This window comes from Vigna umbellata, chromosome 3, assembly GCF_029865625.1.
Source record: "Vigna umbellata cultivar VRB3 chromosome 3, Vumbellata_1.0, whole genome shotgun sequence".
Classification (NCBI taxonomy): Eukaryota; Viridiplantae; Streptophyta; class Magnoliopsida; order Fabales; family Fabaceae; genus Vigna; species Vigna umbellata.
In genome coordinates this window covers 2,097,369-2,121,108 of record NC_142167.1, presented here as the reverse complement: position 1 = coordinate 2,121,108, position 23,740 = coordinate 2,097,369, and the positions used below count along the sequence as shown (strand labels likewise).

At 29.8% G+C, this 23,740-nt stretch overlaps 2 protein-coding genes across 4 annotated transcripts; both read right to left on the bottom strand.

Moving 5' to 3' along the window:
* LOC148201395 (uncharacterized) lies at positions 1-2,288 on the bottom strand. 2 transcript variants are annotated; one of them, XM_088108357.1, is made up of 5 exons: positions 2,081-2,288; positions 1,719-1,899; positions 1,457-1,581; positions 1,234-1,369; positions 1-490 (listed from the first exon to the last, which is right to left on the bottom strand). In XM_088108357.1, the coding sequence occupies exons 2-5, from the start codon at positions 1,785-1,787 to the stop codon at positions 449-451; spliced, it is 372 nt and encodes a 123-aa protein (XP_087964483.1). In that variant the 5' UTR covers positions 1,788-1,899; positions 2,081-2,288; the 3' UTR covers positions 1-448. The 2 variants fall into 2 exon arrangements, with proteins under 2 accessions (XP_087964483.1, XP_087964484.1); XM_088108358.1 differs by having other exon boundaries at positions 1-358.
* A 1,138-nt stretch (positions 2,289-3,426) lies between these two features.
* LOC124841431 (putative LRR receptor-like serine/threonine-protein kinase At1g53430) lies at positions 3,427-14,092 on the bottom strand. 2 transcript variants are annotated; one of them, XM_088108352.1, is made up of 24 exons: positions 13,815-14,086; positions 13,567-13,738; positions 13,146-13,217; positions 13,010-13,078; positions 12,833-12,904; positions 12,666-12,737; positions 12,412-12,483; positions 12,240-12,311; positions 12,079-12,150; positions 11,923-11,997; positions 11,725-11,796; positions 11,348-11,419; positions 10,685-10,750; positions 9,080-9,151; positions 8,960-8,992; positions 8,724-8,764; positions 6,465-6,841; positions 6,137-6,332; positions 5,912-6,049; positions 5,211-5,329; positions 4,878-5,088; positions 4,542-4,779; positions 4,242-4,392; positions 3,427-4,038 (listed from the first exon to the last, which is right to left on the bottom strand). In XM_088108352.1, exons 1-24 carry the CDS (start codon positions 13,912-13,914, stop codon positions 3,643-3,645), a joined length of 3,030 nt encoding a protein of 1,009 aa, XP_087964478.1. In that variant the 5' UTR covers positions 13,915-14,086; the 3' UTR covers positions 3,427-3,642. The 2 variants fall into 2 exon arrangements, with proteins under 2 accessions (XP_087964478.1, XP_047173658.2); XM_047317702.2 differs by having other exon boundaries at positions 5,912-6,332; positions 13,815-14,092.
* Positions 14,093-23,740: the final 9,648 nt, after the last annotated feature.

Sequence of the window (23,740 nt, the reverse complement as noted above, 5' to 3'; positions counted from 1 at the left end):
CCAAATTTAGAACCCATGTATTATGATGTACATTGTTTAGAACGTCATAATATGTACTTTTTTAAAAAAGAAAAATTGAGAGAACAAAATATTACACAATAGCTAACAAAAAATCGAATTGAAGACGTCAACGATCTTAGAAAATTTCAAAAAGTGATCAAATAATAATCTTTTAAGAGATGCTGCATCATGATGACAATGTTAAACTCTCTAAGGCAGTTCTAAGTTGAAGAAGCTTGTCCAGAGCTCTCTGTTTGTAATCTTTCTCCAATACTTTGGCCGCTAGAGATTGTAATTGTGATCCTTCTTTCTCCTCCTTGCTTTTCCCTTTCGTAAGCTACGTAATAACCGAAGCGAACTGGAGAAAAGGAGAAAAACTAAAACTTCAGGCATACATCAATTAATAGTTTCAGAAAGAAGAATCCAGAGATCCTTATTAAGGAGAAAATCAAGAATCCTTTTGCTTCAAACAACATTGCCTCCAGCCTACCTGTAAAAATTTCGAAGCTTAAATCAATTCTTTCTTAAGAGAGAACAGGAACTTGCATATGCACAAACATAATAGGTAATTTAAATTATAATTAAGAATACATATTTACACAGATATTACTTGGAACTTAATTTATGCAAATAAAATAAATTAAATTACAATAATATAAATTTATAATTATTGAAAATACGTAACTACCTAATATAAAGATTTGATTCAACAATTAATCATGTCTTCATTTGTTCTTTTACAGCTTTCAGGCACCTACTTTTATTAAAACACTTTTTGTCTAGTTTTTTCAGATTTCTTTTCAACTGTCTTGAGCTAATTTTACCAAACATAGCCCTAACATTCCTCTTCAAAGAATTGAATACAAATTATCTAAATTATCCACCGGTCTAAAAGTTTGTTTGAAGAACCTGATCTGGGACAAGTAAACAATACAGTTCGTGTTTTGGGAAAATTATCATAGGGCTCAAGATATAAATTAGACAGCTCAAGATATAAATTATCATAGTTGCAATGTTTAATTCACTCCACCTGTAACAGACTTCTATCCACTAATCCTACATCATTTCCCATTTTAACCTGGCTCTTCCTTTTCTTGCTATATACGAAGATGGGAGAATATATATATATATATATATATATATATATATATATATATATATATATATATAATACCCTGATTAAAAGTGCAACACAAATTTAACCTTAATAGGACAGTTGTCATTAAACATCACCTTATAAAGGGTCTCTCTGCTGAGAACAACTTGAGGAGACTCCTTTGTTTCATCGTCACTGCCTGAATCATCACTATCATCATCATCTTGAATCTTCTCGTAATCAAGCAGAAATGATAAAACTGCTATCATAATCCTGAAAGAGATAAAAAAGCATAATCCTTAATGTGATAAAATTTCGATTCTCTAACACAACATACAAAAAAACAGATAAAAGAAAAACCTCGACGATGGATGGAAGGTAGCAGTGCAAATTGCCTTTGTTGTTCTTTCATCAAACCACACTTTTCTCCTGTGAAGCTCACATAGGGTCACAAAAGCCCTCTTGGCCGACTCTTCCTCCTCTTTCTATTACAAAACACAAATTCACTGACCAGTTAGAAGACTTGAGTGTTTGGATTAGTTTATTTTGTGTTTTAAACTACTTACAGTAAAAAAAAAAAACAAAAAAGAGCAAATGACGAGAAAAAGATCATAAAAAAAACCTGAAGCAATTCTAACAAGACATTCTGAAGCGCGCGGTTTTTGGCTTCGTTCTTGTGCTTTTGGTTCATGTGCCTTATACTATGAACAACATGATCAAACGCCAGCTTCTTAATTAAGCGTCCTGTCACCTAAGGTTTGAAGTTCCATGAACAACGAGAACGTCTCTCCAACATCAACAACCTACATAAATGCAACAACAAAGGTTTGTTTGGAGGAGATACTAGAGTTCGAGGTAGGAAAGGATTTGGAAAAGGTTGGAACAAAGATTTAATTGGTGTAAATAGATAGAAACCGATTTCAATCGGTGAAAAATGAAGGAAAAGGCAAAACAATCGGTCAAAAGGTGAGAGATAAGAAAAACCTAGCGAAAGATGAAATTTGGTGTTTGAGGCGGCGCTCGAGGTAGCCAAAAAGATGTTGTTCGGTGAGGAGCACACGTGAAATCGAGAGTGCTTTGAATGAGATTAGGTTTTGCTGTTCTGATTCTCTCAAGGAGTAGAGAGCATGAAGATGTGGTTCAGTGATGGTAGGGAGGAGTGTTCTTACACGGTTTAGAGAGGAAGAGAGGAACGAGAGTGAGAGGGAAGGTGAAATTATATATAGCGAGAGGGAAATGTGAAAAATTAGAGAGGCAGAGAGATATTATGACTGATTTCTAAAACTCAGTCATAATACATCAAGAAATTTCCACACCTTTGTCATCGCGTTTCATATTATAACTGATACACAAAACTACGTTATAGTATGTCTTAAACTTATTTATAAGTTTGCCACCGTGTTTCATATTATGATTGATGTACAAAACTACGTTATAATATGTCTTACTTTTATTACGATTCTTCCATCAGTCAACCTATTATGATGGATAATTTTTATCTGTCATAATAGGTCGTCATAGAAAGGTATTTTTCCACTAGTGCTAAGACCTTTTAGAGGGTTCTAATATAATCTTCAACAAGAGTACAATTGAGTATTCGCTACACTCTTGGTTACACCTAGTCAATCTCAGTAAACCACCATTACACTAACTAGAACCGAGTATCACTCACTCCTGGTTGTGTAGTATTCTTCACCACTCTTGATATCTCTAGACAATCCCAGTATCTTCCTGATACGTTGTCTAGTTGAGTTTCATCCGCTCCTGATTTCTACTAGACAATCATTGTGTCAACCTGATAAACTGCCTAGCTAGCGTTTAACTCAATTGAGTTAATCATCAAGTGTTTGAATTCTCTTCAGAACGTGCAATTAATCAGATTGTTTACAAGTTTTAGATAATTACTCTCATGGAGAGGATGTGTTTACAATACAATTTAATCTAATAGACTTTGTAGGATCTCTCTACTTACAGATGTAAACTTATAATCTATAAAGCTTGAGAGTGTGTTCTTTCACTCAGCACATCTTTTTTTTGGAGCGTCGTTCATAACTTCTAGCGCATTTTCCAAAAACATCATTTTGCACATTATTTGCAAGATAAAGTGAGAGCTTGTGGAGCATTGTTTAGTAATGTATAACAAGAGGACGTTTAACAAGATTCTCTTATGATATATTGATGTGTTTACTCAAATGTCACGCATTTACTAAGATATCAACACGTTTACTCAAGCTTTTCTTTAAACATTCATATTTCACATTATGCTTCCCTTTCAACGATATTCCCAATCATAAGATTGTCTTAGATAAAGTTATCCTGTGCTCAGGACCTTAAGTACAAACAATAGTTGCTTGTGTTCTTATAATCTATTGCACACCATTCAGATCACAACTCAAAAAATTGTCAATTGGTTATGTTGACATAGGCTACATAACATTTATATTATTTTTACTAGGTTGTGCACCTTATTTATTCTAAAAAGATAATTAATATATAATATCCCAATCATGGTTTCGAAAATAGTGTGAAAACAAAATTACACCCTTCTAATTTCTTTTCTCCCAATAAGAAGAATCAGTATGGACAGGATATAAATCTGCAGCTGATGAAGGAGAAGCAGTCCATGGCCCGTCTTTTGATGAACTATCATATCTACGTGTTTCATTGCTCTCATATTCTTCCATTTGAGAGTAATATTGTCTCATAGCCTCTAGTTTCTTTTCATCCATTATTTCAGATGAATCTGAAATAAATTCTGGAATCACAGCTTTTCCTTCAAGCATGCTAAGCACTGTTGACATGGTAGGCCTAAGATTTGCAGTGACATTTGTGCACAAAAGACACACTTTTATCATCACCATAACCTCTTTTTCATTGAAATTTGATCCTAACCTTCTGTCAACAAGCTCCATCAGATTCCCTTTCTCTTTCAGCAAATGGGCCTATTAAACAAAAGCCAACACACAAGGCATTTGAAAATACAACAACAGGAAAAAAAATTCAAAAATACAAACAACATTAATAAAGGACACAATTTGAATGTAACATAACATGTAGAATTATCAAATCTAAAGTGGAATGACACATGCAACACAACGTATGCAATGTGTCATTTGATTCACAGTAGCAAAAAAATAGAAGTTACCCAATCTAAAAGATGCAATGCTTCTTGCTTTGGTCTCGGGATGGTATTACTCTTTCCAGTTACAATTTCCAAGGCAACCACTCCAAAACTATAGACATCTGCTTTATCAGTTAAATAACCATGCATTGCATATTCTGGTGCCATATATCCACTGCATAATTCAAATCCATATTCATATCAAATTTCTCAAATCAAATAATGTTTAAATTTTTTTATTTGAACTATCATAACAACTTTACTATGTAAAGTTTCTTTCCTTTGTTTTTAAACAATATTCATGGGAAAGATTCATTTACTTACTAAGTCCCAGCTATTCTTGTGCTTATGTGAGTGTTGTCTTCATCATCAAGCTTTGCAAGACCAAAATCAGATATCTTTGGATTCAGATCTTTGTCTAACAACACATTAGTAGCCTTTATGTCTCTGTGAACAACTTTTAATCTTGATTCTTCATGTAGGAAAGCCAAACCTCTAGCTATACCAACACAAATCTTGTGCCTGGTTGGCCAATCCAATCGCAAACAAGATTCTTCATTTCCTTCATACATCAATACCATTTAGTCATTTAAATATTAAAAATAAGTTACAATAAATTGAGAACTACATTTGACGATTATTATGAAAACAAATACTTACTAAATAAAGCATGTGCAAGACTATTGTTTTCCAGATATTCGTAAACCAGCAACAACTGATTTCCCTCAACACAACAACCGTAAAGTTTGACAAGACAAGGGTGTTGCAAAGCAGAAATCAACCCTATCTCATTTATAAACTCACGGTTCCCTTGCTTAGACTTTGATGAAAGCATCTTAACTGCTATTGTTGTGCCATCCGATAAAGTACCCTATAATTACAAAATAATACACAATTTTTTGTGAGTTTTCTGTATTATGTAATAGGTTATTTATAATATTCATAGATCAATCAAAATAGTTATGAGAAGTTATGTAATATGTTGAAGGGTACCTTGTAGACAGGACCAAAGCCTCCTTCTCCAATCTTATTAGCAATATCAAAGTTATTCGTTGCAACTTTTATTTGACGCATAGTAAACAAACCCACTTGCAAATTTAAATGCTTTAACTCTGTCAATAAAATAGAACTAAAGTTAGATACATCATACATCTTGAGAAAATGTTGTGTTTTATTGATATGTTGAAAAAAATATTATTTTAAGACTTTAATTATGATACCCTATAGTCCAATTATAGATGACTGTTAACTTGTTAAGGTAATAATTATAAAAGTCAACACACTTGTCACACATAATAGTATAGTTGGGATTGGAAGATGTAAAAAAACTATTTTATGTTGTTAGTATACTATTTTTTTCTCTTGTTTTAATTATCAAAAAATATACCAAGCTGGAATAACGTCTTTTATCCATTAAAAAAAGTTATACTACTAAATGACACAACAAAAATTGAATTTAGTGAATATGTAGTGTAAAATTGTTATATTTATCAGATAATTGAAAGTCGTGTTTACTATGACTTTTAAAATAATTATCATCAAAATGAGAGAATTTATCATATAGAACAACATTAAAAAAATATTTTATACTGTTGTGCGTATATTATTTTCTTGTAAAGATTTTTATGGAGATAAGAACAAAACAAACACATATTTCACCATTTATAGTTTGTCACTTTATTTTAGATATTTACCTTTTGTTAATGAATTTCTTTTGCCAATATGAAGTCTCCAGGCAAGTACAACAAGTATGACAAATATTATTGCAGAAACTGCTATCCCAATTACAACCCCTATAGCCATGTCACGTGGACCTTTGCTGGAACTGTTTACTGATAATTGCAGAAGAGCAATAGGTGTCATTTGATACCTTAAATGCAAAATTGGAAGAATAAAGTGACAGAGACAGAGTGAGTTACCACGAGTGGCAGATATAGCTGATATAAGAGGCCCATATACTGATCTATATGGGATAGCAGTTGTTCCTTTTCCAGCCCAATAGAATCGAATCTCTAAGGAGTTATTACTAACAGTAGTTGAAATCCTTTTTGTGATGTTCTTTCCAACTCCTCCTGCTTCATTTGCAATATTGAAATCCTTCAATTCTAGCTTTCTCTGCAATAGTTTCAATCCAAACCTTAATGGATTTTGAGTTCTGTAGTTCTTAATATATAGAGTCGAAACTTTGAGTAATTCTGCAAGTGAAGTCAAATGCACTACAAAGACTGCTAGATGTGTTAATCATACCTGAATGTAAACATCAAATATACGTCTTCCAAGACTGCTATATGTGTTATCATCAGTGAACATGATCTCTGCAAAATGCAGCAATACCGTGTACTCTCCATTTTCCAGACACGTTCCGTAATAAGTCAAAGAAATGGGAGATACACGTGCAGTCTGATACAATGCAGAATCAGTCATAGAAAGCGTATTTTGACTTTGCTGGATATACTCTAGTTCATTATGACCACCCAAGAAATGACCGGTATTGCTATATGCCCAGTTTTCTCTGGGCATTTTAGATGTTGCTGCCCCTGCATGATCCAAGTCATCATCATACACTATACCCTCACTGCTTGTCTCTTGTCCACCACCACAGTTTATATGAAAATAGTCTAAGACTGTTACAAAAGAATAAAAAAAAAGTCAGATTTTAGGAATGCAATACTTGTTTTTATTTTATTTACGGAATTTAAATTTTATTGTTAAGTATGGGTTGTGTTAAAGAAGATGAGATCTTAATTTTTATTTTATTTTTATGATGAGCGGTAAATTATATTTTCTTGATAGAAGGACGAGCTAGATTTGTTAGATAGGTTTTGGAAAGGAATTTGTTGCAAGGGCTGAGTGTAGGAGCTAGAAGGGTCAGGATAGACCTAATAAATATATATATATATATATATATATTTCTGATTATACCTTGATTTTGTGTACGGTGAAATTGGATAATATTCCAAGTAGAAAAATGTATTGAACATGTGATTTACATTAATCATGTATGTGTTTCAAAAGTAACATAAAAAAATACTTATAAAAAAATAAAGTATAATAAATAATTGTGTTAATAAGGATAAATATTATCTTAAACTCATAATGAATTATTACAGTAATTACTTAAAATTTAATATAGTAAATAACTAAAATTAAGATAGAATATTCAACAGAATATTTGATTCTCTTTTACTATTCCAGCTATTAAATTCATTTTGAGGTTTGTGAAAAATGAATTAGAAGAGATGAGATTTAATAGAAGTCTATTGGATACTTTTGCCTAAATCACGATTTGTAGGTTGATGAACATCCAATTCACCTATTCGAGAATGCCTCTAAGGAATAATCTTAGGAGAAGTAAAATTTAACAAATTTTGGTAAATAAATTATCAAAGAGACCAGAAACGTGGAAAGACAATTTTTTTTTTTATCGTTTGTTAAGTGAGCTTGCTTAGGTCAATTTTAGCTGAGTTAGAGTAAACTTAAATGAGGAAATGTTTAGCAGAGATTTTATTAGTAGTAATATGATTTATTACTAAAAATATGGATAAACTTAAATGTGATCATTTTTACTACTTTTTTATTAATAGTAATATGTGTCACCTCAATGACGAAATATTTAACAAATTTTATGAGTAGTAATATTTGATGTTTTAAGATAGAAAATATCAGTAGATTATCATTTGAGTTATGATTTGGGTTATATTCTCGAGATATTATGACTTGGTGAAAAATCAAAATGTAAGTTGATAAGTTTTTCATATAAAGAGTGTGTTTTGCTAATAAATTGATATCAAGAACCACCTAGCTTGAGTGTCTAAGTGGAAGAAAGAGTCAAAGAGTTTGAGTAAGGTGTTCAACCTTGTAAACAATACCTCCCTCCCTAAGTTGACAAAGGTAGTCAATCATAATAATTAGAGTCTGAAAATGAAGACTCTTCTGGACTCTCAAAAAAATTGAGAAGTGGTTGAAGATGGTTTTCAAGAACCAGTCAACATCATGAATTGATCGAATGTCCAGATAAAATCATTAAAAGATGCGCATGTAAAGGATAAGACATCTTTGTCCTATACCAAGTAGTGAATGAGTCGGCTTTGAAAAGATAGTAAATGTTAAATCTTTAAGAAGCATGAGACATTGTGGAAAAAACGTATAAGAAAAATGATTGTGTAAAGTAGGTTCAGTATCAAAATTCCAAGGAAGAATTGGAGAGCATGAGCATGAAAAAGGTAAAGAGTAAAGAGTAATCAAGTATATATCTCGAATTGAAACAATGGTGAATCAACTCAACAGAAACGGAGAATTATCATGAAATCTAAAGACTTGTCAATGGTATAGATTGAAGAGCTTGTTAGGTCATATATATATATATATATATATATATATATATATATATATATATATATATATATATATATATATATATATATATATATATATATATATATATATATAAATGACATGTGTAATTGTTTAATAGTAACTTAGCTTGAAGAAAATATTCGAACTTACGTCTTGTACAGTTTGCACTAGTCAGACATGTAACAGGTCCACTGTAGGAATATTAAGAGAAGACCGAAAACGAGTTAGCAGAAACAATCAACCAAACTTTTAGCCACTTTTCGGACTGATTTAAGAAAAAGTATTAATTTTGTTTTTCTAGACATGGAGTGCATTTTAAACCAACTTTAATGGTTTCCAAATTCCCAAACCTTACCCAAAGAAAAAAAATAATATATATTACTTACTTTTGGCTCATTGGGAAGCTTGCAAACCAGTTCCTGTAGCATAAAAGATATTATTAACATTAATACACATATCTTGATAAATTTGGAGATAAAAAAGAAATAAATTATTTGAGTTCTTACACTTCTTTATTCTCTTGACATGCCACGGAGGAGTTTTTATCAGTGAAGTTGTTGTATGAAAGATCTAGATCTCTATAAATACATGTAAAGTGCAATTCAGAAACAAAGATAAAACCAATCGGAGTCTTGCAAATTGGAAGAAATGCATTCTTTGATGTATGTATAAAATATGACTCTATTCAAACAGTAGTAAAGGAAGAAATGTTTATATGCTACAGATTCAGCAAATGGCTGTTTATAACGCCAATCCTCTCTTATCGGTCACTGAAAAGTAATATAACAAGATAATAGAAAAAAGTGGCACAAAGATATGATTGGCTCAATTAATATCTTTCTTTTGAAAAAAAATATTAATTAGAATATTATTGAAAATAATTCAATATTGTATTTTTAAATCTCACATCAAATAGAAATATCAAAGTTAAATAGTATGAAAGAAAAGTCTCATAAACTCATTACATTAAGATTTTAAATTAAAAGATGTTAGATATATTATATTTATTTTTTATCTTTTAGTTTGTTATTATTTGTTATTTGTATTTTGGACTTAGTCTATATTTCTTCTATTATAAATAGATGTCCCTATGTGTATATTCAACACAAGAAATATTAAACTACTACATAGTTTTCACTGTATTCAACAAAGTAATGTCAAACTTTTCATGTGAATTAGACTTATTAAGTCATAATAGTTCATCATGGTGATCACTTAGATCATTATAACCACTAGTGCAAAATCCACTTTCAACATCACATGTTTAATGTCAAACCCCAAAACAATCTAACATTTAAAATAACCGATGACATTTTTGTAAATAAAATCATGTCATCGACAACCTCATTTCCGACATCATAACTAAATTTTGGACATTGATGGATCTCTAGGCCGACATCTAAAAGGAAATAGATGTTGGCCAATCAAAGAACATACATCTAAAGTTGTTGAGTCATTAAAAACCTGAGCCGAAAGGATGTTTAACTGCATATCTATATCAATTAGACATTGATGGTAAGAGGTCTAACGTTTATTATTCAAATTAATAAAAAATTGAGCAAGAAGTTAGTATAATGGACTCATTAAATGTCAACCGTTTAAGTTATTCGATGAAATGATAGTTAAACCCTAAGTGAAACTTAGTTTCCGATTGAGATTGATGTAGTTTGTTATGAACATAGTACGAATCAAAACTGGATAAATGAACATCCCATCAATGAAGAGTATGAAAAATATATAAGTTTATGAGTTCTTGCAATATGTTCAAGAACATACAACTTTTGTGAACAAAACATATTTTTATCCTTATATTCATTGTTTTAATCAAATACCTTTGGACTTGAACAACATGTATAATCATCTCTTCATCTATGATATAATAAGAACTTGGCATAAAAAAATTAATACACAAACTTATAATGTGACGATGAATAGATTATCTTCACCAATAAATGAATATAATTTAAAGAACATGAACAAATTTTAAGAAGAACTCATTCGTATGATTATCTTAAAAACAATTAAGAGTAATATATTCAATCTAAATAACAAAGAATGTCTAAACTGTTTAAACGAAGAAAGCATAAATTAGGATTTGAAAAATAACTCACATAGATTTACGTCCTCCAGCTACCCACATAGGTAGGGGTCCAGTAAGTTGGTTTCCAGTGAAATATCTAAGAAACAATTTTAAAACTGAATTATGTACAAGTCAAATGCTAATCATCACTAATCTAACCACTGAAAAAATTAAATAAATTTGGAGGTATTTCTTTTAAAAGAAAAAAAAATGAAACAAACATATATGAGAACTTATACAACATTGAGTATCATGAAAAATATATTTAATCCCGAAATTTTAGATCTATATCCTTATTGGCAAATTACATATATACATTTAAACCACCAACATAGTAGAACTCAATAGATAAAACATACTAGCTAATTACACAAATGTCAAACCAAAGAAACAAAATAAATTCGAAGCAATGTCATCCAATAAATTTCAATTTTGCTCATGAAATTCTATCTCGATAGTTTTTTTTTTCAATCTCAAAAATAGTTTATGTAGTATTTAAACAGTAAAATAAAGTTTTTAGATAGTATTTTAGGGAAAATAATAAACACAATTATTAGGTTTAGGAAAAGATAAAAGAAAAACTTATGAAACATCACAAAAGTATAGCCATTGCAAAAAAAAAAATATTTAACCCTATACAATAAATAAAAATATATTTTTCCACACCAAATAGCGACTAATAAAATTAACTTACACGTGTGACAGTTTTGATAAGCTTCCAACGTTCTCTGGAATCTTTCCGCGTAATTTGTTAAAGCTTAGGTCTCTGAAAGAAAAATATCATCCAAAAATACGTTATTAAATGCTAAACACAAGAAATAATAAAACATTAAGATACCTTTTTGGTGAACATTAAGATACGAATATAATAACAATAAAATCTGATGAAAGATTAAATAAACTATTCTCGGAGCTAACTTTGCTCAACTATTTATTTTCAATTACTTTGATATGTTAATTTTCCGAAAGACTGTTTCAAATAAATAGCTAATATTTTAACATATAAATTAATACTAGAAAATTGCATTGAAGAGTTCATATTGGAAATAGATCGCATGAAAAAACACTCACAATGTTTCAATGCCTGTCATGTTCCCAAGATACGGAGGTAATTCGTCGCTAATTTGGCAGTTCCTTAGTATCCTACGAAGCAATATCAAATTTTGTGACTTTTTCATTTAAACGTGTACACCTTATAAATCAATCTCGTACGGCAATGGCAAAAAATTAATATTAATAGTAATGAAAGAAATTAATTAACTCACTCACAGTGTTTCCAACTTTGTTATATTATTAATTTGTGGGAAAGTAGAATCCGATCCATTAATCAAGTCAGTAATTCTCCTGCATTCAATATTTTGATGAAAATAAGAAAATGGTTTGACAATATTAAATCATGATTACTTTATGAATCATTGTACTCACAAATCATTTAAGTTTTGCAGAAATGAAATTTCAGAAGGAATTGGCCCACTTAAACCACTGCCTTGAATTTCTCTGTACAATAACAATTAATACAATTTAATAAAAAGAAGTAGAAATACGACAAAATTTAAATTTTCATCCAAATAACAAATTGTTCTTACAATATTGTAAGATTTGTCCATCTTTGAATAAAACTGGGTATCCTTCCAGAGAAGTTATTGTCATTAAGACGGCTGCATGTTAACAATGGAAATTGAAAATTAAATAAAATTCAAAGTGGCTAAAAAAGCAACAAAATTCAAATTAACTAATGGCAATAAAATGAAAAATTACAGCTCTCTCAATGATGTAAGCTTAGCCAAAGTCTGAGGAAGTTCTCCAGTAAAGTTGTTAGAAGTAAGATGCCTGTTGGAACAATATAAATGCATTAATGAATTTGTTCATAACATCATTCTTGGATAATTAACTATTTATTAATTTTTATCACAAACATCTTAAAAGTTACAATATTTATTAATCATATACACTTGTGTACATTATACATAAAAACATCAAACGTAATGAAATTTGATTTTGGATAGGCTTACAATCTTTGAAGGTGAGAAAGGTTTCCAAGATCCGGTGTAATATTTCCAGTGAACTGATTGAATTCAAGGACCCTATATTCAGTGGTAGTAAGTTATAATGAACAATAAAAATTCAAAAGTTGGAAAGAGAAAATGTATGATCTATTATTGGATAGTAAAAAACTCACAAACTTTCGAGGGTTATGATGTTTCCAATCTCTTTAGGGATGGGACCAGTTAGTCGATTTCCAAGAAAACAACTACCATGAAATTGGAAGACATGAATTAGATAAATGTTTTCAGAAGAAAAAACAATATTTGTAAATTATATATTAAAAGCAGAAAAGCAGAGAAAAAGAAAATACATAATGCGAAGTTTAGAGGAGCCCCATCCAACAGGTATTGTGCCATTAATATAATTGCGAGTGAGGTCACTGTCAAAATAAACAAAATCAAAAGAAAGTAATTTATTGTTCTTAAGAAAAATTGATTGTTACATACATTTCTTCAAGGTAAGGTAGCCCTGTCAATTCAGGTGGGAGCGTGCCCGTAAGATTTTGTGCTTTCAGCCTTCTACGATTATTTATACAACATAAAAAATGAAAATAATTAGAAAATGTATGAGAAATGATTTTTTTTTTCATCAAGGGTGATCATATTCAGTATAAAAGAGTTCTTTTTTTTTTCAAAACTCATGTTAAACAAAGCACTATGATTCTAAACCTTACTGATATGTCATTACATAAAAATATTATTGAAAAAACTATTATAATTTTTTTAAAGAAAATAGAAGAAATTTTCAATACAAATAATTACGCAAACCATTTCAGATATAGTTTCATAGTTGGTCTAAAAGATCAGAGTTGGTGAAAATATTTCAAAATTTGACAGGAAAGGGAATACCTTAAACAAAGAAACTTACATTGAAACAACATGACAAAAGCCGTCAATGGAGATAGAACAGTTGCATCTGACATAGTTGGCTTTGTCTTTGTCAATAGTTACATTCCAGGGAGGTTTATTACTGCATGGATCTATATTTGTGTCCCAGTTCTTGTTACCAAGGATGTTGCCTATATCTTTCAGAGCTTTCACTATAAATAACCAAATTTCAAAGGGCTATCAGCAAATAACTTTCTACATATATATATACACACACACATTTCGTACCTTCGTCTGGGTGAGTGATATTTTGTCCAAAAGCAAGGGATGTGAAGCATAGCAGAAGGAGTGAAAGGAAGAGAAATTGAGAAGGAGTGATCTTCTTCATGCTTATTCACTACAGAATTAGGAACATGGAGTATTTGCCTTCATGCTGATTCAGTACCAAATTGAGAATTGCTGAAAAGAAGTTCGGATGAGTTACAAATGATAAAGTTTTAAGGTAGATAAAACATGGAATATTTGTGTCGGCAATTTGAGAGAGAAAGTAGTTTCATTGTATTTTCTGGCATGAAAGTAAAGTGAAGCAAAATGACTTTGTATTATTTGTAGGAATAATGGAAGACCGCTTATGATGCACTCTTGTAGTCATATTTCATGTTGATGAGAAAAGAAAAGAGACAATTTAAAAATGAAAAATATACAAAAAAACAGAATTGAACATTTAGCTATTTAATAGAAGAAAAAAATAGATTTATCATTATGAGAGATCAAGCTAAGGTTTCAGATACTTTGGAAAGATCCAGAAAAAAAAAAGATCGAAAGGGAAAGAATTTAAATCCAAAAAAAAAATTAATTTGAATATAATTTTAAATAAATTTCTTTATAGACATTTATAAAAATATAAACAATTATATATTAAAACGATTTTAACATAAATTAAATTTATAAGAAATATACATATTATTTTTGAAGTCTTTGTTAAGAAAAATATCTATACTCATTCAGAAAGAGTCAAAGTCTACCTAGTCGTATTTTCCATGCAATTATTGGAGTGCATTTATTTGATGTGAAACTGGCAATGGAGAAAGCAAAACAAAGCTACCGAAGACTTTTCCACAGCAAAACTAGGTTGGTGATTTTCTCACTAGAGTAATAAAAGACAAAAAAGCATGTGCAAGAACATCGGTTCTTGAATGCCAAAACGAAAGACAGTCCCCTGTCTGTTGTTCTTTTGGCAAAGGACAAGACCGCGGTAGTTTATTTTTTGGTGTCGGTGTTGTCTCAGATTTTAGTAAGTAGTATTTTTTAGGTGTTGCTGATCCTGTCTTAATTATAGGAGTGAATAGTTATGTTACGTGGACAGTTAAGGTTTTCTAACTTTTTAAAATTTTTTAATGTTTTTTTTATTTTATTTTATGTAATAAATAAGTAATACTTGTTGAGTCTTATAGAAAAATTACTAAAGATTGCTGTGACATTGTCGAGCGACCTGTCAGAAAAATCTAAAAAGCATGAAATAAGATTTAAGTTTTATCAAATTTGGGCAGCATGGATGGAAGCTTACTTAGAAGCTCTCAATGTATGGAGGTCACTCGAAGAGGATTATGAAATTCTTAAGTAATCCAACCATGACTCAATGTTATAAAATATGCTGATAAAATCACGAGCAAGTATTTTCTGAGGTGTGTATTGTTCTTAAGGACTTATCCGTGGCGTGGTGTATTGCACAAGTCCTACAACAGGAACTTCTCAGAATATCTCTGAGGATCTCAGAACTAGCAAAGATCTCTACAAAGAGTATAAAATAAACCCAGAATAATTTTAGAAGATGAAAAGAAGAAAGTAGAATCAGAAAAGACTGACTTGAGTGTTTTTGGAATGGGGAAAAGCTCTCTATTTATAGAGTTAGGAAAGAATAAAATCAATAAAAGAGCCCTTAAATATTTTACCGTTAATGAATTTAAACGTTATTGGCAATTAAAGTTTAAAACGTTATTGGCAATTAAAGTTTTGAACGTTGTAATCCAACGTTTTTTTTTTTGCAAAAATCTAACATTATTACAACAATTCCCCACTTATTGTAAAAGAAAAAGATAAGAAACTTTTATTCTGGGTCTCATAGGATGTAATGCATCTGACCTGATATAACAAGTTATATGAACCAGTCTTAGTTTGAAATACTTAACACACAATGTAGTTGATATAACAAGCTATATGAACCAAAGACACTTGACGTGTGTTAAAGGTTTATCAATCACAATACTCTCCCATAATCCTTGTTGTTATCGCTGTGTTGCGCTTAATAGGCCATGCACGTGCCCGGTATTCATGAGTGCTCTAGAGATCATGCCAAGATCACATGCAAGCGGCCTCACTCGACACTCATATAGGTGATTTCATCAAGTGTATGCTGCAAATCATATACCACCCGTAAGGGATATGAAAAATCATTAAAAACTTTGTTTAAGCTAAAATTCTTTCACCACATAGAATTTTAACGGCAAAGTTTAACCTCTCAATATTGCAGTCTCTAGCACTTTCACACACACCATAGGAAGGGACATAATTGATTAAAATCAATTTAGTACTATCAGAACTAACAAGTGACTTGTTTTTACCCATATGAACCTTATTCATGGGATCTTCAATCACAAAGGTTGGGTTACCATCACTTGTTTGTTTGCTAGTGGCTTAAGTCTCATTCCCCTTGATGTTTCTAATATCATTTGTCTTCCTAGGGTTTTTGTCAGAGGATCTACTAGATTCTGTTCTGACTTCACATAGTCAATGAAAATAGTTCTTTAGCAACTGCTTCACCAAATTGTGTCTATATTATTTTCATTGTAATTCTTGTTTTTAGCTATAATTATTGCCGATTGGCAATCACAGTGTATTGATACCGATGGGGTTGGTTTCATTCCTAATGGAATTCTCGCTAAGAAGTTTTTCAACCACTCAGTCTCACTATCAGCCATCTCAAGAGCGACAAACTCAGATTCCATTGTTGATCTTGCAATAATTGTTTGTCTGGCTAATCTTCATGTAATCGCGCCACCCCCAAGTGTGAATACATAACCACTAGTGGATTTTGTCTCATCTGAATCAGAGATCCAGTTAGCATCACTGTACTCTTCTAGTACAGTGGGAAATCCACTATATTCAATTGCATAATCCATTGAACCTCTTAAGTATCTCATAAGCCTAGCAAGTACATTCAAATGTTCTTGATTTGGACATTTAGTGTACCTACTCAGTCTACCTACTGCATAAGCAATATCAGGTCTAGAAAAGCTCATCAAGTGCAATAAGCTCCCAATTATCTGGGCATACTGAGGCTGAGACAATGATTCTCCTTTATTTTTCATTAATTTAGAATTAGCATCATAAGGGGTACTCACTGGTTTTAGGTCATAAAACCTATACTTCTTAAGAAGTTTCTCAATATATTATTCTTGGGATAGTAATATATTATCTTCCTTTCTTATGATTCTAATATCTAAAAACGCATTGGCTTCACTCATGTCTTTCATTTCACACATGAAATGACATATTCTGTACTTTCTACCACATCAATTCATAACCCACATGTACCCATTCCAAGATTTATATTTGGACAACCAGGTAAATATAAATATCTATATATATATATATATATATATATATATATATATATATATATATATATATATATAATCCAACAACTATTCCATGAACACACTCAAACCAAATTGGACTACATTTAGTCATTCAAATAATATTATACAAATTTAAAATATGCCTTAACCATAATCTCGACAACTATAACAACTAAGTAGTTCACATAAGTATGTTCAACAATTTTTATCACATAATATTTGCGCAACACTAATATAAATTTTAACATAAATAACCAATTTCCACCATTTAAAAAAAAAAACTATCTTTACGGACATTTTGAACATGTTATATAAACTAATATATGAATAAGAATAATAATCATATACTAATCAACGTCACCTTCTAGCATGAACGTGAAGCCATAAGCATTTTAAACTAATTCAAATTAATATCAGAATTATCTACTTAAATTATATACTCGTATATGTACATAACAATAACACCCATTCATCCATCCAACTACATCGGCAAAAGATGACACCCTTTCTTTTAATTTTTAATAACCCTTGAAAATGTAATTTTACACTTAAAACAGCCACCAAAATAACATAAATCAGAAATATCATTAGCATTCAGCACACTACTCTGTACCCATTTTATTCTATTTCATGTTACTTTAAATTTACCACCAGCTATCTATTCTACCGTCTCAAAACAGTCCAATAAAGTTGCAAAACAACAGTGTTTTATGAAGCATTTTTATACTAAAACATCAAGGTTTTTTTTTTTTTGTTTTTGAAATTTACGTTAGCCCAGTGTAGCAAACCAACACAATAATCATATCAATTCTCAATCACCTAACTAAAATTCACATGGCATCTAACTCAAATTCACATGGGTTGCGTACCAACTTATATCAAAACAGATATGTTTCATTAATTCATACTCGTCATTTGAACATCCCCACAAGCATTCAAAGAGTACAATTTCAATTCCTGAATCATACAGCATAGATAACAACCATCAAACAATGAAAGAGATGGGTAGCTTCCCATACCTTTTTAATTTTGGACCGTAACTGATGTGTAAGTCCTTAAGATTGTTGTATAAAAGTATTGACAAAATCACGAGCAGTATTTCCTGAGACGTGTAGAGATATCTCTGAGGATCTCAGAACTAGCAAGGATCTCTACAAAGAATATAAAATAAACCCAGAATAATTTTATAAGAGGAAAAGAAGAAAGTAGAATCAGAAAAAACTAATAAAATCAATAAAAGTGAGAATTAAAGTTTTGAAGTGTTGCAATCCAACGTTTTTTTTTTTTTGCAATAATCTAACATTATTACAAACACTCAAATCATGAATCATGAACACAAAAATAAAATTAGAAAGCCTAACGCAAAGGCATCTCTTTTATTAACACAACATCATTCAATTTAGATTTGACATATATAAATCATACACAAAAAATTAACGATAACATTTTTAAAATTAAATTATTAGAATTTAAGTCTAATCTTAAGTGATGAACTTTGATTTGTACATGTGACTTTTATAAGTTAAATATAAATTTACATTTATTAACTACATTTTAAATGTTAGATTTACGTATAATTTACATTAAAATTTATTTAATTTTATGTGTAGGCATTGAGTGAACCTTAATTTCTGATTAAGATTTATGTTTGAAAAAAATATTTTTTCATAATTTGTTAATACGTGTATATTGTAAGTTTATGCATAAATTTAATATAATTTCAGTTCAAACAATTTTGCATTGTTATTTCGTATATTTTAAAGATCAAAGTGAAATGTTGTCAGAAGTTTTATCAAATTTATTTATTAGCAAATTATGACATTTTTTTTTCAAATGGGTTGGATCTCACTTTGTGAGAATTAAATTTGATAATAATGAAGCTTGTTACAAGATAGTATGACTCAAAGTTGGATGAATACATTAGCGTTATTGAAGAATATGAAGATGCAGTTTATGAGATACTAAAATATGCTCAAAAGCAAACTATATTTGTGAAAGAGATATATTGTTGTCCTTGTGTTCGTTGTTTAAATAAAATATGTCAGGATTTGGAAGAAACATGTGATTACCTATTCATCTTCAATATAATAAGGAGTTACACAATTTGGACATGGAATGAAGAAGTATTAAACAATTTCATGACATCACAAACAACAAAATATATGAAAGAATAAATGAATTATTATTTAGGGAATATAGTATATGATGTTGGTCAGTACGTATAATAGTTTGATATTATGTATGCTATTTTGTGAAATTTTTTGTCTTGAAATTGAATGATCACGTTGTTGTTTTGGTGCATCTTAGAATAGTTGTTTTGCATGTTGGTAAAGTAAAAATGTGTTTAACAATGGTCCCGTAGGTGGGTTCAGTGCATATAAATATGGGTTCATGTTTTATAGTCTCAGCACTGGAAAACTCTTAAAAGAAAAAAAAAATGACGCATATAATTTTGGAAGCTAATGGCTACAAAATGATATTATTGTAGTGTATTTTCTGACTAAAAATAGTTTTGAGTGCAATGATATTTTTCTCCTAGTTAAGAAATTAATTTGTCTTAAGTTAGGAATGTACGATGATCATGTTGTGATGTTGTCTGGTTAGTGTGAAGTTGAAAGATGTGTTGGTTGTTTGCCTTCTTACCGTAGTTTGTATAGTTGAAAATTTTCCTTTTGTTTGTGTGAAGTCGTGGAAATGGATTCTCTTTGTCTGTGTGAAGCAATGGGAGATGAGAGGTTCGAGTATTGCACATTTACATTTGTGTGAAAACAGTGAAAAACGTAAGAATGTTTCGTCTATAGATTTCTGTCTCGTTGTTAATTATAGCACTCAGTTTATGATATGTCGAATATTTATTCATAAGTTTTTGAAGAGTAGAAGAGACAAGTTCTTGTTGTGACGGACTACTCGAACTGTCGAGGAATTAGAAATAGAATTCGCGTTCGCTTGCATGGATTGTCGAGGAAGGAAAATGGAGTAATTCTGGGATTCATTTCTTTTTCAATCATCACGTAAGTGACATGATTTGCAGGAATCTATGAGTAATTCTCATATTTGTTCTTGCTACATTTCATAATTCCCAGCATACAACCTTTATTCGATTCCAATTTGTTGCTTCTTATTACGATTATACAAACTACATGTTTGCAGGGTTTGAAACAAAGCTACAGAATAAGGCGAAAGCATATGGTGGTGTTCATCCATGACCGTCAAAGTGGTTGAAGACGAAGACCATATCCGGATCCAAGAGGGAACTGTCCGGTTCCATGAAGCATGGGAGAGTGTATTCGGATCCATGAAGGTTGTACCCGAATCCAGGAAGCAATGTATCCAGATCTCTTCACTCACAAGACACACGTATCCTAATCTATGTGTTTGCCGTATCCAAATCCACATCTTCTCATTTCCAGATCTCTTTATAATTAATTTTAATTTGTTTTCTCTTATTATTATTATAAAAATAATAATAAAATATTTTTTTATATTAAAAAATAATTTTTATTTTTATTCTCTTTATAATAATTTTTACAATTGTATATAATACTAACAATTATCATTTTATATTACTTTTATTACTAAAATTTTTTTGTTAATTTTTAATTTTAACAATTAAAATATTTTTTATCAGTTTCATCAGTCAAATTCTACACTAATTTTTACAAATTTTATTTAGAAATCCACTCTCGCTTACTTTCAAATCTTTTAACAATCAATTCACTTTCAAATCCCCTCAAATTCATCTACTTCCTCTCTTCTAAGAGTAAATTTGGAAGAAAATTTTTTTAATCTGTCACATCAATCAAATCCTACACTAATTCTCACAATTCACTTAAATAAACAACAAAAAAATTTATGTTCAAATCCTTCAAATTCACTCAATCACTCTCTTCCAAATCCATTCAAGTGAACAAAGAGTTAAAGTGAATATAGTCTAGATGATAGTATGAAGTGTTTTGTGTATAGTGAATGAGTTTAATTATTATAAATTATTTGACATTGTTTTGTTAGTTCATTCTTGTTTGTTTGTATTGTACGATGATAGTATAACTTGTTGTTATCGATGTTATTATATTCTTATCTTATTTAGTCCTCTTGTTTTCTTTTATTTTTTCTATTTACAATTTTTGATGTTGTTCTTTCTATTTTTTATTTCCGTTTTTTCTATTTATTCCGTTTCTGTTTGAATTTTTAATCTTGTTTCTATTATATTCTTAATTCAATTTCTGTTTTAAAATGTCTCTAAATTATTCTTCTTGTTTTTAATTTATATATTTTTATGGCTTTCATTTGTGAATATGGGTTTGACTTTAATAACTAATTAATTAGCATATTTCCAAAATAACTATTTATAATCATGTTCATATGAAAATTACTCTTAATTTTAACAGGATCAAAAACACAATTTTCAAATGCAATGAGACATATTTTCACCAATCCTATGATGAATATGAGCAAGTTTAATAATCCTTTCAACAATATTCAATGGCACAACTTCAACAATTTGTCCAAACTGACAAAGATATCATCCCTCCTTTAACATCCATCTTTAGAGAGGAACCGACAAGGCATGTGACATGAAATTTTAATAGAGAAAAAATATATTATCAGTTGTAATGAATTAAAAAATACTCCATGAGATTAACGCAATAAATATTGGCATTATACTTTGCAAGATTAACTTACTTAACAAAACTTAATTTGATGATTGAGATTTAACAGTTATATATATGGTATAAAAGTACATTCTCTTCCTCTTCATTGTGAGTGTGATTAAATGGTACTGTAATTGTAAGAAAAAAAACATGACTCGTGAAACGTACAAAGTTAAAAGAAAGAGTTGTACTGATTAAAATAATATAATGTTCATGACAGTCGGACACCATTAAATTCTGTCAGTTGAACTAATGCAGTAGGTATCATGTCCCTGTCGCAAAGCTTTCCATTTTCTAAGGAATTTTCAAAATGATGAGTTTGTTTTTGTTTTCTATTTCTGTTACCAAAACTATACATATATAAATCATTTAAAAAATAATTTCGAAGCTCACAAAAAAAAGTTCTTTTTTAATTACATTTTATTACTTTATATTAACTCAAAAACCGCCAAAATATTAAACTTTCTTCACTTAATTAAATATTTACAGTTTTTTTACTTTAACTATTTCAGAATTAAATATATTTTTATCTTAAAAGTATTTCTTTTTTAAATTTAATAATAAAATATTTCATCCATACACTTTATAAAAATTATATAAAACATTTTTAACAATTTTTGTTTTCATATAACAAATAGAAACTATAATAATTAATCTTCACATGTCTTTTATTGAAATAATGTCTTATATGATTTTTATAGAAACTAAATATTTTATACTTTAATTGAAAATAAAAGGTATATTTAATTTTTTATTTTATTTTAGAATTCATAATTGTCTAAAATTTTGATACGTTTTGTTTTGTTAAATTTTAAAAGTGAAGGAATATAGTTCTTTTAACTCAACTATTTTAAATATTTTTCACATGTCAAATACGTTTAATGTTATTATTTGAGTAGTTTATTTGGTTTGACTTGTTCCTTCTCTAATTTGAAATAATTGGAAAATATTAGAAGGGGTTGAATAATGTTGTGAAAATTTTTTTGACAAAAAGTCCTTTAACAATTTTGTTAAGGATTAAACGGTATACACAAGTTGTCAGAAACTTGATTAGTAAAGTACTGTTTAAACTGAAACTGAAAGTTCAAAGATAAAATATTTTTCAGTATTTTAGCAAGCTACTATAGTCTTTTGAGAAAGACAACTCTTAAGAGAGATAGTGTTTGATGACAAGAGCTTTATAAACAATTATGTTAATAAGCAATTGTAGAGTTTATAAGTAAAATGTTTTGTAAAGCTGAAATAATAAACACATATTTATTTTATATTGGTTCACATAGCTGAGTTACATCCCATTCTCCTTTAAAACCTCTTAGAGGGTTTCATTATAATCTTCAACAAGAGTATAACTGAGTATTCGCAACACTCTTGGTTACACCTAGTCAATCTCAATAAACCACCATTACACTAACTAGAACCGAGTATCACTCACTCATAGTTGTGCAGTATTCTTCACCACTCTTGATATCTTTAGACAATCCCAGTATCTTCCTGATATGTTGTCTTGTTGAATTTCATCCGCTCTTGATTTCCACTAGACAATCCTTGTATCAACTTGATACACTGCTTATCTAACGTTTAACTCAATCGAGTTAATCATTAAGTGTTTGAATTCTTTTCAGAATGTGCAATTAATCAAAATGCTTACAAGTTTTAGACAATTACTCTCATGCAAAGGATATGTTTACAATACAATTCAATCTAATAGACTTTGTTTGTAGGATCTCTCTACTTAAAAATGTAAGCTTATAATTCTATGAAGCTTGAGAGTGAGAGTGTGTTCTCTCACTCAACACATCTTTTTTTGGAGCATTATTTATTGATTTTAGTGCATTTATCAAAAACATCATTTTACATATTATTTGCAAGATATAATGAAAGTTCGTGTAGTATTGTTTAACAATGTATAACAAAAGTGCGTTTA